Source organism: Canis lupus, chromosome 6 (genome assembly GCF_011100685.1).
Source record: "Canis lupus familiaris isolate Mischka breed German Shepherd chromosome 6, alternate assembly UU_Cfam_GSD_1.0, whole genome shotgun sequence".
Taxonomy (NCBI): Eukaryota; Metazoa; Chordata; class Mammalia; order Carnivora; family Canidae; genus Canis; species Canis lupus.
Window position 1 is genome coordinate 12,676,570 of NC_049227.1, and position 12,888 is coordinate 12,689,457.

The following is a 12,888-nucleotide window of genomic DNA, read 5'->3' on the forward strand; positions in this document are numbered from 1 at the left end:
GCGAGGGTGTTCCGGGGGCCTCCACCTCGACTTCCCCAAAGTGGGGCGTCGGGGCATGCTCCGAAGCCCTACCTTTTAAAAGAAAGCTACACAAAGAACATTAAAAAAAAAAATCACGGAAAGCTCATCGCCTCCTTTAAGACATGTATCCTCGGATGTGGCGATCTTAGATTTTTTCCAAAGTAAACGCGGATCTGGTAACCAGAGCCTGATGGGAGTGAGCGAGGGAGGGAGGGAAGGGGGTGTTTGTAACCAAAACCGGGTTAAAATAAGCACCCTTAGCGAAGTTGGGGAGGGCGGGTGGAGAAAGAGGCCGGGGGGTCTGCAGCTCGGGGGGCTGGGCGCCGGGCGCGGGGCTCACGGCGCGGGGCGGGCACCCGGGAGCCGGTGGCTTTGGCGTGGATCGGTGGCTCTAGGAGCGCCCGGGCCTCCCGGAATCAGGAACCCGAGCTGCCGCGGGCAGACGGAGAGCGAGGGCAGGGTTGGCTCCGAGACCCCCCTCCCGCCCCCATGGGAATCGGCAAACGACAAATCTTTTAAACAAACAGCTTTAAACTGGAACTACAGGGGGATTTATCCAACGCTGGGGGAGGCGCCCCTTGGTCCGCCCGCGCTGCGAAGGTTTTCTTTGTAGGTTATTTTTGGGGTTGGGTGGTGGTGGTGGTGGGGGAAGCTAGGGTAGGAGCAAGACCCTCCAGCCCCTTGCTTCCCCTCTGGCCGCCCCCCTTCCCCCAAACCCCCCGCGCCAGGCCACGTCTTCGGGCCGCAGGATTCTCAGGCCAAGGCGTTGGAAAATGAAACCAAAGCTTGTTTTGAAGGATTCTTTCCAGTCCTCGGGAGAGAGTGCCACGTCTCGAGTCCTCGGACTCAGACTCTGCGACTCACCGTGCCCAAGGGGGGCGGCAGGAGGAGGCACGAGCCTCTTTAAAAAAGAATAAACAGGCTTGGCACTCTCTAGAGAAAAAAAAAAAAAGAAAAGAAAAGAAAAAGCCCCAAAACAACAACAACAAAAACAACAACAAAAACCCCAACACTAATTGGCGGCTCAGGGCGAGCTTAGGGGAAAACAGACTCAAAAAAGAAAAAAAAAAAAAAAAAAAAGGCAGGCCAGCGGCCAAAAAGGTTAAATATTAAACTTTCCGGATCAGATAGTGACACAGTGTTGAGGGAGACATTTCGAAGCGCCCATGGAAAGGTTTCACGGGTTGAAGCCCCGGAGCATGTGACGCCCAGGAATCAATCCCACTGGGGAGGTTTTGTGTTTGCGCCGTCCGGGCGCGGCTGAGGGGCCTTCCCGGGTTTCGGGAGGGGACCCGGGAGCCGCCGAGCCAGTCTGGGCTGGGGCGCAGCGCGCCACAGGCCACTTCCCGAGCCGGGTCCCCGGGAGCGCGAGGCCGCCGGAGGAAAGAGCATGGATTTCGTACTTTTTATGGAAAAGGGGTGACCCCCGATTTCATTTCTGGCCACCCGATCCGCCGTCCCCGACCGCGAACGGCAAGGCGACTTTCTGAAACTTTGTTTTCCCCCCTCCCTCTTTTTTTCTCCCCCCCAATCCTGTTTCTTCCGCGGCCCGTCTCCTCTCCCCGCCAAGACGCCGTGTGCGCCGCCTCGCGCAGCTCCGCCTGGCCGCCCGGAGGGGCCCCACCGCCGGCCGCCTGTGCGCCCCGGGCCGCGGGCCCGCCGCCGAGCGCAAGCCCCGCTGGCCGCCGCCGCCATGCACGCCGCGGAGCCCCCGCCGCCCGAGGACTCTGGGACTACGCCGAGGCCGAACTTTTAGGTCCCACTGAGCGAGGCCCGCGGGCCGGGTGGGGGGCTGGCTGCGGCACTCCCGCGGAGGATGGATGGCCGAGACTTCGGGCCCCCGCGGTCCGTGCACGGCCCCCCGCCGCCGCTGCTGTCTGGCCTGGCCATGGACAGCCACCGCGTGGGCACCGCTGCGGCCGGACGCCTGCCCGCTTCTGGCTTGCCCGGCCCGTTGCCGCCCGGGAAGTACATGGCCGGCCTCAATCTCCACCCGCACCCGGGTAAGTGCCCTGCGCCTTGGCCGCCCCCTCCTGGGACCCTGGGGAGGGAGGCCCGGGGAAAACCTACTCGGCCTGTTCCTGGGCGTTCTCGGCAGGGACGCGGCACCTCCCTTCCCCTTGGCAGGGCCACGGGAGTGCGGGTAGGCTCAGCTCCCAGGGCGGGGGGACCCCCGGGCGCGGCGGAGAGGGGCGCGCGGCTCGGCTGCTTCCCCCGGCGCGCCAGTGCCCTCTCGGAGCACACGCATCTGCCGAAACCCGAGGCCGGTAGTAATTCCGACCCCGGGGCCCCTGCGGCTCCAGCCCAGGCTGGGGTGTTCAAAATCTGGGCAAGAAAAGAAGCCAGCCCCACACCCTTTGAGACATCCGTTCCCCGAGCTTCAATCGTTTTCTTGGCTAACGCGCGCCGTTGGGCCCCGGTCCGTTCCTGGCTCCTTCGCTCGCACAGGGCGGGGTGGGGGTGGGGGGGCTCCGGCCGGCCCCAGAGCCGGGGCTGTGGGGAGGACGGACATCTCGGCGTCCCGGGGACCCCCTCCCTGGCCGCGAGAGAGGAGAGCACCTGTCCCGGGACTTAAACCCCGGCCCCGGGAACCCCGCGTTCTCCGGCGGGCGGGCGGGCGGGCGCGCAGCGCGGCGGGGCGCAGAGCCGGGGCCGCAGCCATCCGCGGAGTCAGGAGCCGACCTGGCCGGCCCCGAGCGGCGCACGGAAAGCCTGAGGTCTCACATGGACCCGTGCGCAGGAGGTGGCAGAGAGGGCCCGGAGGCCTCCGTCCTTTCCCAAGGGGGGCCACCGAGGCCGGTGGGGACGGCATCCGGGTTGGGAGAGGCTTGTCCCGGGCGGGCTGCGGCCGCTCCGGTAGAGCAGGGTGGGAAGGGAAGCGCGGCGACCTCCAGGATACCCGCTCCCTCCTCCCGGCCGCGCCCGGCTGCTTGGCCTGGCGTCCCACGCTTCACTTAAAAAAATCCACCTCTCCTGTTCAGAGTGTCGGCCGGACTCCTGCGATTTCTGCGGGAGCCGCCGGCTCTCCCCGCGGCCTGGAGAGGGACACCTCCCGCCGCCCTGGCCGGGTCGCACGGGTCCTTGCCTTCTCCAGCGAGGCCGGCTCGAGAGAGGTGTTTGCCTCTCTTTGATTTTTCTCATGGAACTTTTCAGGAACCGGCGTCCCGGGGCTCGGCGGGACAAAGGGCCTTTTGTGAAGCGCCGGCCGGGGAGGGGCACATTCGGGGCAGCCAGCACAGACATCCCCAGCCCCGGGGGCGCGGGAACCTGGTCCTGGCCTGGGGTGCGCGGGGTCCTTCCTGTACCCGGCCCACATTCTGCCCAGGGGGCCATGACCAGGACTCTGGTTTTTTTCTCAAATGGTGCACTGTGGGCGCTGGAGAGGTGCCGGGATACTAAAGGAGGGGTTGGGGGCGACCCTGGGGATGCAAAGGCCCCCTTGTAACATCCCCTTTTGGTTGCCCCCAGAGGCCGCGGGAATTTTCCGGTTTGCGTGTCTTTTGAGCTCATCCGGTCACTCAGGCCGGCCCAGGGTGGTGGCGGAGTTTTGGGGCCTGAGAGTCACAGCCTGGGTCTTCCTGGCTGGCAGGGCCTTCCCTGGCCTTCTGCCTTCCCAGATCAGGGGAGACGGCACCCCATCTCTAGTCTGGTTCCTGCCTAACAGGCGCCAAATGCCCTAATGAGAAGCAGTGAAAACAGCCCCAATCAACGGGTGCCTCTGCCTGCTTGCAGTGAGCCAGGGCTCTGCTGAATTTAGCTGCAGTGGGCAGACTGCCTAACACCCATTAGGTAGATGGGGAGGCTGAGGCCGGAGAGGTGAAGCACCTCTACTGCAGCAGGCAGGAGGAGGAAGTCCAGCTGGAGGTGGCTGCAGAGGCCTGTCTTCTGGGCCTCCTGCCCAAGGAGCTGCCTGACTTCTGCGTGCTTGGCTGCTGAGGTCATGAAGGAAGTAGCAGGCAGGCTCGGGAAGCGCTGGGAAATGCTGGCCGGCCTGTGCTCACCTGGTTAGGAAGGGTTGCAGGCCAGCTGGTGCTGCCCCTTGCTTTCCCCAACATGAGTGGCCACTTGGAGACCCTGGACCCTAGGCCAACGCCCAGAGCCCAGCCCTGTGCTAATCCCATTAGCCAGGAGGTAGAGAGCTGCTTCCCATTCACTGCTTGGGCAGGGTGGATTACAAATTCCTCAGCCCACACCCCTCCCCCTCTTTCTTTGCTGGGTGCAGGTGCTAAATTTTCTCTTTCAGACGCTTCTTCTGCTTGGCTGTCAGCAACTTAGGTCTGGCCAGCTTTATCGGTCCTGTCTTTGTTTGTTTTTGTTCTGGGAAGCCCGGAGAGGCTGAGTCTTTTGCCCTAGATCACACAGCAAGGCAGAGGCCCAGATTACCTCTGGACCCCTTTCTAGTCTGCAGGGCAGAGTGGGTGGGAGTGCCTGTGAATTCAGCATTTTAGGCAGAGAGAGTTGCCCTTCTGGGAGGCTCTGGGCTGGGCTGGTCCAGGCAGGTGTTGGCGTGAGTGAGGGTCTCCAGGAGAAGAGGCCCTTCTGCATCACTGGTCTAGGCTGAGGGATTTGGCTCTTTCCTGTGCAGAAGAGGAGGTAAATAAAAAATAAACAGGGTTTGGTTGGCCATTACTTTTCCCATAACCTTGAGTATTGCTATAGTGTGAGCCCTTAAATGTTCCCCGGGGTCAGTGAAATGGACAAGTAAGTGACAAGCCCCTGGTAGGCTTGCCTCTGGGCTCTGGGGTTGGGAGGCCTGGACTCAGGTCCTCCTCAGGCTGCAATTAAAGACCTATTAGCAGGATTTTGTACTTGGATGTTTATTCTCCCTGCCCCCACTCCCAGGGCTGCCTGGGCCTGGAAGATACATGAATGGGGGGTGGAACCCAAGGATCAGGTTGGAGAGGCCGTGCACTTTGGACTGGCCAGTGGACAATAGGGGGCCATGGGCTTTCTCCAGGGTCCATCAGCTCTATCTCTGGAATCCAGCCCGTCAGCCTACTGGGATTGATTTAAAGAGATTAATCAGTGGGACTGGCTGGTGGAGTGATGCGATCCAGAGATAAAGGAGATTTGCTGGGTGCTTCCTCCTCTAGCTGGGAGGAGGCCTGGGGGAAGGTTCTGGACTCTGGAGGCCCCCCCCCCCCCCCCCCCCCCCCCAGGTCCCCTGGCTCTTGAGCCTGCCGGTTCTTTGGCTGTCAATCCAAGTGCTTCCTTTCTTGTTCATTTACTCAGCAAACCATTTCCAAGTGCCTCTGGCGTGCCAGGTACTGCTCTGGCTCTGGGAATCCGGGGATGACCAGACAAAAATCTTTGCTCTTATTGGAGGGTTTCATTCTGGTGTGGAGGCCAGACAGTGAGCACACAGATCAGCAAAGGAAATCATTTTAAATAGAGATACAGGCTGTGAAGGAAAGAGAATGCCCAGGGTCCGTCTGGGCTGGGGCTCCCAGAACTGGAGCAGCTAGGAGCAGGGGGGGTTGGGGGGGAGTGGTGGGGAGTTGAGTTGGTGGGGAGGAGGGGGACCCTGCTGGTCCCTGAAGGCCAGTAATGAGGTCTTGGAATTTCACACTGAGGAATGAGAAGGCAATTCAGGGTTTGAAACAGGGGGAGCCATTAGAAGTGAGGGACGTTTTACAGAACTGATCTGGACTCTTAAAACTGTCGATGTCATACAAGACAAAGGAAGGCCAAGAACTGTTCCTGATTAAAAGACTGAAAAAAAAAATGTGACAGCAACAGGCAACGAATGGCCTTCGTTTGAATCTTGGATCAGGGAAGAAATTGCTCTGAAGGACATCTTAGGGACAATTGATAAAATGGGAATATGGGCTGTAGATTAGCTGATAGTATCAAATCAATGGTGGGTTTCATGGAAGTTGATAATTGTACCATGCTTATGGAAGAGAATGTCCTTGCTCTCTGGAAGTAAGAACACTGAACCATTTAGGGACAGGGGACCTGGGACAGGGGACCAGGTGGCCACGGAAGACTCTCAGGAATGGCTTGGGAAGAGAAAAAGTAATACCTGTAATTTACATATGGATGGGAGACTGCTAAATCATTGACATGGAGTTAACTTCCAGGGAGGGAGAGTTCAGGGTGGCTGGGCCTGGGGGAGGTCATATGGCAGGTCATTGTACTATTTCAAACTTTTCTCTGAGTTTGAAATTATTTCAAAATATGCATTTAACAAAATTAGTCTGGGCTGCCAGCTGGAGACTGTCTGGTCGATAGTGGTGAGGAGGCGGTGAAGGAGGTGGTAGTGACCAAGAGGGAGGTTGGAGGCAGCCGGGGTTTGGGGCCTTGTAGAGAGGTTGGGCTGCTGAGATAGAGGTGGAGAGGCAGAGAAGAGGACAAAAGCTGGATTTGCTACTTGTGGAGGAATGGGCAGGAACAGATGTGGGGAGAGGGCAGTGATTGAGCATTCTTGATTTGGTTGTGACCAGCTTGGGGTGCTTTGGCTCCGGTGTGGAGCAAACTTAACTCCCTTCTGGTCATGTGTAGCCCTGTCTTCTGCCAAGACTCCAGCCCCATCCTGTGACCATCCCTGCCCTTTATTTCCCAGCCTAGCCTTTGAGGGGACCCATGGGAACTGATGTCTGGATGGGTCTTGGGCCTCCCCAGGAGCTGCCAGGAGCCCTGGCCAGTGGTCAGTCCCAGCCCCCAGGGCCAGGGTCCTTACCACACCAGCTGCCCACAGAGGCCTGGCATCTGACTCTGGAGGAAGTCTGGGCTCTCAAAGGTGGCAAACCCCAAAACTCCATCTTTGTAGGCCACAAATGCACCCATCACCTGCATCCGAGATTTCTTCATGAGCTGATGAAAGTGGACAAAACACTCTCTCCATGCACTCTCACAATTTTGCACATTCTGGGCCTTCACGAGCCAGCTGAAGATTCTACTTTGCAGTCTCTGGATAAGGAACTGCTTCATTTGGAGGCAGGTTGGCCTAGCGGCTGAGGTTAGATTGGCTGGTTTTCCATCTGGCTCTTCCACTTACCGGCTATGCAATTCTCTAAGCCTTGATTTTCCTCATTTCTAAAAATGGGTCCACTCGGGGTGCTGAATTCATTAGGCTATTGTGACGTTTCAATAAGCAAATGCTAGCTAGATGCCTAGCATAGGTCCAGCTCTCTGCAAAAGTTGCAGTAAAAGTGATTGTTGTAATTACTGTTATCATTAACTGATGAGTCAAGTCATCAAGCTAACAAGTTAATTCCTTGTTCTAGTCCAGTCCTCTCCAGGGGCCTCTGGAATTGTGTTTATGGCCTGTGGGCTCCTGAGACTCCAGGGTTCTAACCCAAACCAATCTAATTCTTTCTTTCTTTCTTTCTTTCTTTCTTTCTTTCTTTCTTTCTTTCTTTCTTTCTTTCTTTCTTTCTTTCTTTCTTCTTTCTCTCTTTCTCTCTTTCTCTCTCTCTCTCTTTCTTTCTTTCTTTTCTTCTTCTTCTTCTTCTTCTTCTTCTTCTTCTTCTTCTTCTTCTTCTTCTTCTTTTGGTGTAACATATACTATAAAATGCTTCAATCTTGAGCATTTAGAACGTTGCATATTTATTCAACCTTGAGCATTGAGAACTTTGCATATTTACAAAATGAGCACACCCATGTAACTAATAACCAGCTCTAGATCAGGATGTTTCCAGCTTCCAGAGGGCTCCTTCATGTTTTCTCCTAGTAACTATCTGCCCCACCTCCAGTATCATTCTTATTTCTGGTACCTTAGATTCCTTTTACCTATTTTTCAACTATCTATAAATGGAATCATACAGCATGCCCTCTTTTATCTCTGGTTGCTTTCACTCAACGTTAGGTGTGTGAGGTTAGTCCATATTCTGGTGTGTGCAGCAATTTATTTCTTGTTGCTGTAGAATATTATACATAAAAATAGCACAATTTGTCCACACCTGTCGATGGACATTTAAGTTGTTTCCAGCATTTGCTATGGAGAGGGCTGTTATGAACATGGCCTTTTGGTGCACGTGCATATGTACACATTTCTTTAGATGTAGTATCTAGTAGCAGATTGTTTGGTCACCGGGTATATGTAGGTTCAGCTTTCACAGTCGTGAATTTTCCAGCAGTCACACCATTGTAGGTTCCTAGTTGGTAGCGTTCCGGTGCCTCCATGTCTATGCCATTAGTATGATATTGTCAGTTTCTTTAGCTTCTATTCATTCTGGTGAGTGCGTTAGTATCTAATTGTGTGTGCATCTTAAAACTTTTTTCCTCCTTTATTTTATTTTTTTATTTTTATTGAGGAACTTCCATACTGTAAAGTTCATCCATTGAAAGTGTACAGTTCTGCTTTATGTTTAAGATAAACGTTAGAGTTACACATCATTTTGTTTTATTAAAAATTTTTTTTAAAAATTGATTCATGAGAGAGAGAGAGAGAGAGAGAGGCAGAGACATAGGCAGAGGGAGAAGCAGGCTCCCTGGGGGGAGCCTGATGTGAAACTTGATCCCAGGACCCTGGGATCACGCCCTGAGCCAAAAGGCAGATGCCTAACCACTGAGCCACCCAGGTGCCCCTACACATCATTTTCAAAGTCAGATGGTGTTAGAAGAATTATGAAGAAAACCAGCCATCCCCTGCTACCTACCTTCCTATTTTTGATTTCCCTGTTTAAATCTTTTGGCTATTTCTTGTGGCCTTTTCATCCATATTTCTGTGTAATAACTGGCTCCTACTGCTACTTCTATTTCTCTTGTTGATTTGTGTGGCGGATGAGGATTTCTCATGGACTGTTGGAGTCTGACTCCCATTTATTAGCATGAGACTGTGGGCAAGTTTCTTTACTTCTCCCTACCTTGGTTTTCTCATCTGTAAGATGAGGAAAAATAGTAGTATCTACTTCATGAGATTGTTGTGAGGATTAAGCAAAAAACTTTCAGAACTGTGTCTGAAACATGATAAGCACTTAGTAAATATTTATTATTGTTGTTCTATTGCTCCCCCCAACCATTTTTATTTTCCCTGTCCTCCCAATCTATGTGAAATACAGTTTTGTTTAAACCAGGTTTATTATTATGGCTCTGGCTTTGTAAATATTGTCTACATTTGAGCCAAGTAGTATAATAAAATTCATTTATTTCTTGGAGTTATTCATTGCCTTTTTAAAAAAAAAATTGCTGGATTTCTTAGAATCTCTGTCTTGCAGTCTCTAGGAATACTTTTCATTTGGTCAAATCTACTGCATGAGCTGCTTCCTTTCTTGGGAATTTCCTTCCTAGTTTTCCATCTTACTAGTCTAGGTTGGTTTGTTTGGTGCTTGGCCTGTTGTAGAGCCATCATGATCCTTCAGAATCCCTTTACCTCCTTGCTGTGTTGGAGCTCCTGTTTCTTGACTCCTCTGCTTTTCTTTTCTTTCTTTTCTTTTCTTTTCTTTTCTTTTCTTTTCTTTTCTTTCTTTTCTTTTTCTTTTCTTTTCTTTTCTTTTCTTTTCTTTTCTTTTCTTTTCTTTTTTCTTTTCTTTTCTTTCTTTTCTTTTCTTTTCTTTTTTTCTTTTCTTTTCTTTTCTTTCTTTTCTTTTCTTTTCCTTTCTTTTCTTTTCTTTTTTTCTTTTCCTTTCCTTTCCTTTTCTTTATCTTTTTTAAAAAATATTTTATTTATTAAAAAACTAAAAAAAAAAGATTTTATTTATTTATTCATGAAAGACACAGAGAGAGAGAGAGATAAAGGCAGAGACACAGGCAGAGGGAGAAGCAGGCTCCATGCCTGGGAGCCTGATGTGGGACTTGATCCTGCGACTCCAGGGTCACACCCTGAGCCCAAGGCAGGCGCTAAACCGCTGAGCCACCCAGGGATCCCCTCTGTTTTTTAATTTTCTTTTTTTAAGATTTTATTTATTTATTCATGAGAGACACAGAGAGAGAGAGGCAGAGACATAGGCAGAGGAAGAAGCAGGCTGCATGCAGGGAGCCCAATGTGGGACTCAATCCCAGGACCCTGGGATCACGCCCGAGCCAAAGGCAGGCAGCCAACCACTGAGCCACCCAGGTGCCCCATTTTTTTCTGCCTTATTTCCTTGTTTTGGTAGAGGAAATCCTGCATTAGCTTTCTGTGACAGAATCCATGGAAGGCAAGTTTTTTGGAGGCCTAGTCTGCCTGGGTATGCATTTAGTTTACCTTTATACTTGACTGGCATTTTGGAAATAATTTCCCCCTAATATTTTGAAGGAATTGCAACATCACCTTTTAAATTCCAGTGGTACTGGAATGTGATGCTATTTTGATTCTTGACTTCTGTTTGTGAACCTTTTTTCTTTTTAAAATTTTTTTTTCCAAACGCTTAAAATCTTTGAGAACTATGTTAAAAGCAATGGCTCTAAAATTCATGCTTTACTGCTTGTTGGCCTTGTGGTCTTGGACATGCTTCAGTTTTGTTTTTGGTGAAATGAGTAACAGTACCTACCTTTTACTGTCTGCTAAGACTAAATGGGCTTATATACATAAATATACAGAACAGTGTTTGGCACAAAGCGAGCCTTGTAGATATTAATATGTTACTATTCTTTTCACCACTGGTGTTCTGAAATTTCACATCATGCACCTTGCTATGGGTTCTTTTGCATTTGCTGTGTTGGATGTTCCATAGGCCATATTAATCTGGAAACTGAGGTCCTTCAGGCTGATTTTTTTTTTAAAGATTTTATTTATTTATTCATGAGAGACACAGAGAGAGAGGGAGAGGGAGAAGCAGGCTCCCAATGGGGAGCCCAATGTGGGACTCCATCCCAGGACCCGGGGATCCAGCCCTGAGCTGAAGGCAGATGCTCAACCACTGAGCCACCCAGGTGCCCCATCTTCTCTCCATTTTGAAGTGCATTGCTGTCATTTTCATGAGGTTCTGGCATTTGGGAAAGGATTGGTCATGACAGATCTGGGTGCCACCATTACTGGGATCTAGCCCACTCTCCTTCCCAGGCCCTTGTGCCTGGGAGGGGAGGCCAAGTTCCTCTGTCTGCCATTCCTACCCACCGGTTTCCTAGCTTTCTGCCCAGTGGTTCTGGAAGGCCCTCCTTAGGCCTCGGTTAGTGGGGAACAACGGAGGAGGAAATTAGTGGGGAAGTCCTCTGTAATTGCTGTAGAATTGAGAGTGTCTGGAGCCCTGGGGCCAGGCTGTGGTGGATGCATTTGCATATCACTGGCTATGCTGAGGCCTTGACCCCCCTGGGCTGTTTCAGGATTCCCTTTATTTAGACTGGAGTACCTCCTTGGGTTGGGCTTCTGGTGGGGGCCAGGGAAAGTCCCAACCCACAGGGGGTCCCTTTTTGGGGCTGGAAGTGGGAGTTGAGTTAAACCCAGATTGTCTTCCTCTGGTGGCGGGGAGCTAAAAGATGTCTGTTGGGATCTGACCCTCTCTAGGGAGTCTGGGTTGGCTCCCAGCAGGAGGGGAGGGAGGCCAGGTAGCACTTGACCGGGGAAAGTGAGCTGGAGGAACAAAGCCCAGTAGCTGTAGCTGGAAAAGAGGCCTGATGGGGAGGGGAAGCTGGGGCCCAGCTGGACTCCTCCCCTCCTGGGGGGCAGGGCCAGAGCTGGTTGATCTGGCCTGGTGGCTCCTGCAGCTCCCAGGCCTCTGCTTGGTTTGGGGAAACCTCTGCAGTTCAAGACTGCAGCTCAAGATTCCTCTGCTGGGAGGCTGGGGACAGTGGCAGTGGTCACAGGTCCTGCGGCCCAGCCACAGCACCAAGCACATGCAGGGTAAGCCCCCCTCCACCATCCCAGCTTGGAGCTCTGTCCCTCAGTCCTGCTTATCCGTGGCGTGGGATTTGCGTCCAGTCCAGTGTAAGGGAGTGCTGCAGGCTCAGCTTCTTGCCTTTGCTACTCCCTTCATTTCACTTTACTGGAAAGTAAGGCACAGAGAGGTTGTGTATCCTTCCCAAGGCCACACAGCTTGGAAGTGACAGGCTCTAGAACTAGAGCAAGGCCTAAGCTATGTGCTGGAAAGCCAAGGGTCGGGGAGAGCTAGGTCACTGGTAGGACTTTTTCTTTTTCTTTGCTTTTTCCTTTCTTGGCTCATTTTAATTTCTTTACTTGCTTCAGTTTTCGCAAATTTTGCCAATGTGAGAGTTCATAAAAATTATTCAAAATGTGATATTTACTGTGTTAGGGTTCAGATTGGCCTCTCCACCCCCACTGACCTTTCTTCTGCGGATATTTGTTACTAGGGTTTAAGATATACTGACAAGTGAGCACAGATCATAGATGTAGGGCTCCATTACCTTTTTCACAAACAGATCCCCCCCCATAACCCTGGGTCACTTCCCCCTCTCTGTCCCCAGGTGACCCCATCGAACCCCAGAGATTGGAGTTGTCTGTCCACACACTTCATGTGCAGTATGACGAAGCAGGCAGTGTGCTGTGTTTTGTGTGTCTTTTGCTGTGAAACTCACCATAGTCCTGGTCTGAGTGGTTGTCTTGCCTCTTGCGGGAGGTGTTCATTGTGTGACGATGTCACAATGTGTTTATTTAGCTGTTGATGGACGTTTGGGTTGCTTTCAGATTTTGGCTATTATTGGTGGTTAGACTCTCGAATTTGGGCTTGCTTGTGCATTTCCGTGCCTCACCCTTGGGTGTATGTACACCTGCGAGGGCACGGCTGGGTCAGAAAGTCTGCACATTCTGTCCAACTGTTCTCCCGAGTGGTCATACTAATTTGCACCTCCTCCAGCCGTGTATTAATTTTTAATATTGTCCATCTTTCCTTGTTGACATTAGCCCCTCTGGTGGGCAATGTAGTAATTATTTTTTTAAAGGTTTATTTATTTATGATAGACATAGAGAGAAAGAGAGAGAGAGAGAGAGAGGCAGAGGCACAGGAGGAGAGAGAAGCAGGCTCCATGCCGGGAGCCCAACGCGGGACT

General features: G+C 52.1%; 1 protein-coding gene across 1 annotated transcript in view; it reads left to right on the forward strand.

Annotated features, from left to right (window-relative positions):
* Window positions 1-1,770: 1,770 nt before the first annotated feature.
* TNRC18 (trinucleotide repeat containing 18) overlaps window positions 1,771-12,888 on the forward strand; it is an 84,696-nt gene continuing 73,578 nt past the window's right edge. The window contains 1 exon segment of the mRNA XM_038539566.1: window positions 1,771-2,024. Within this exon segment, the coding sequence (XP_038395494.1) occupies window positions 1,838-2,024 (187 nt within the window). The 5' untranslated portion in view covers window positions 1,771-1,837.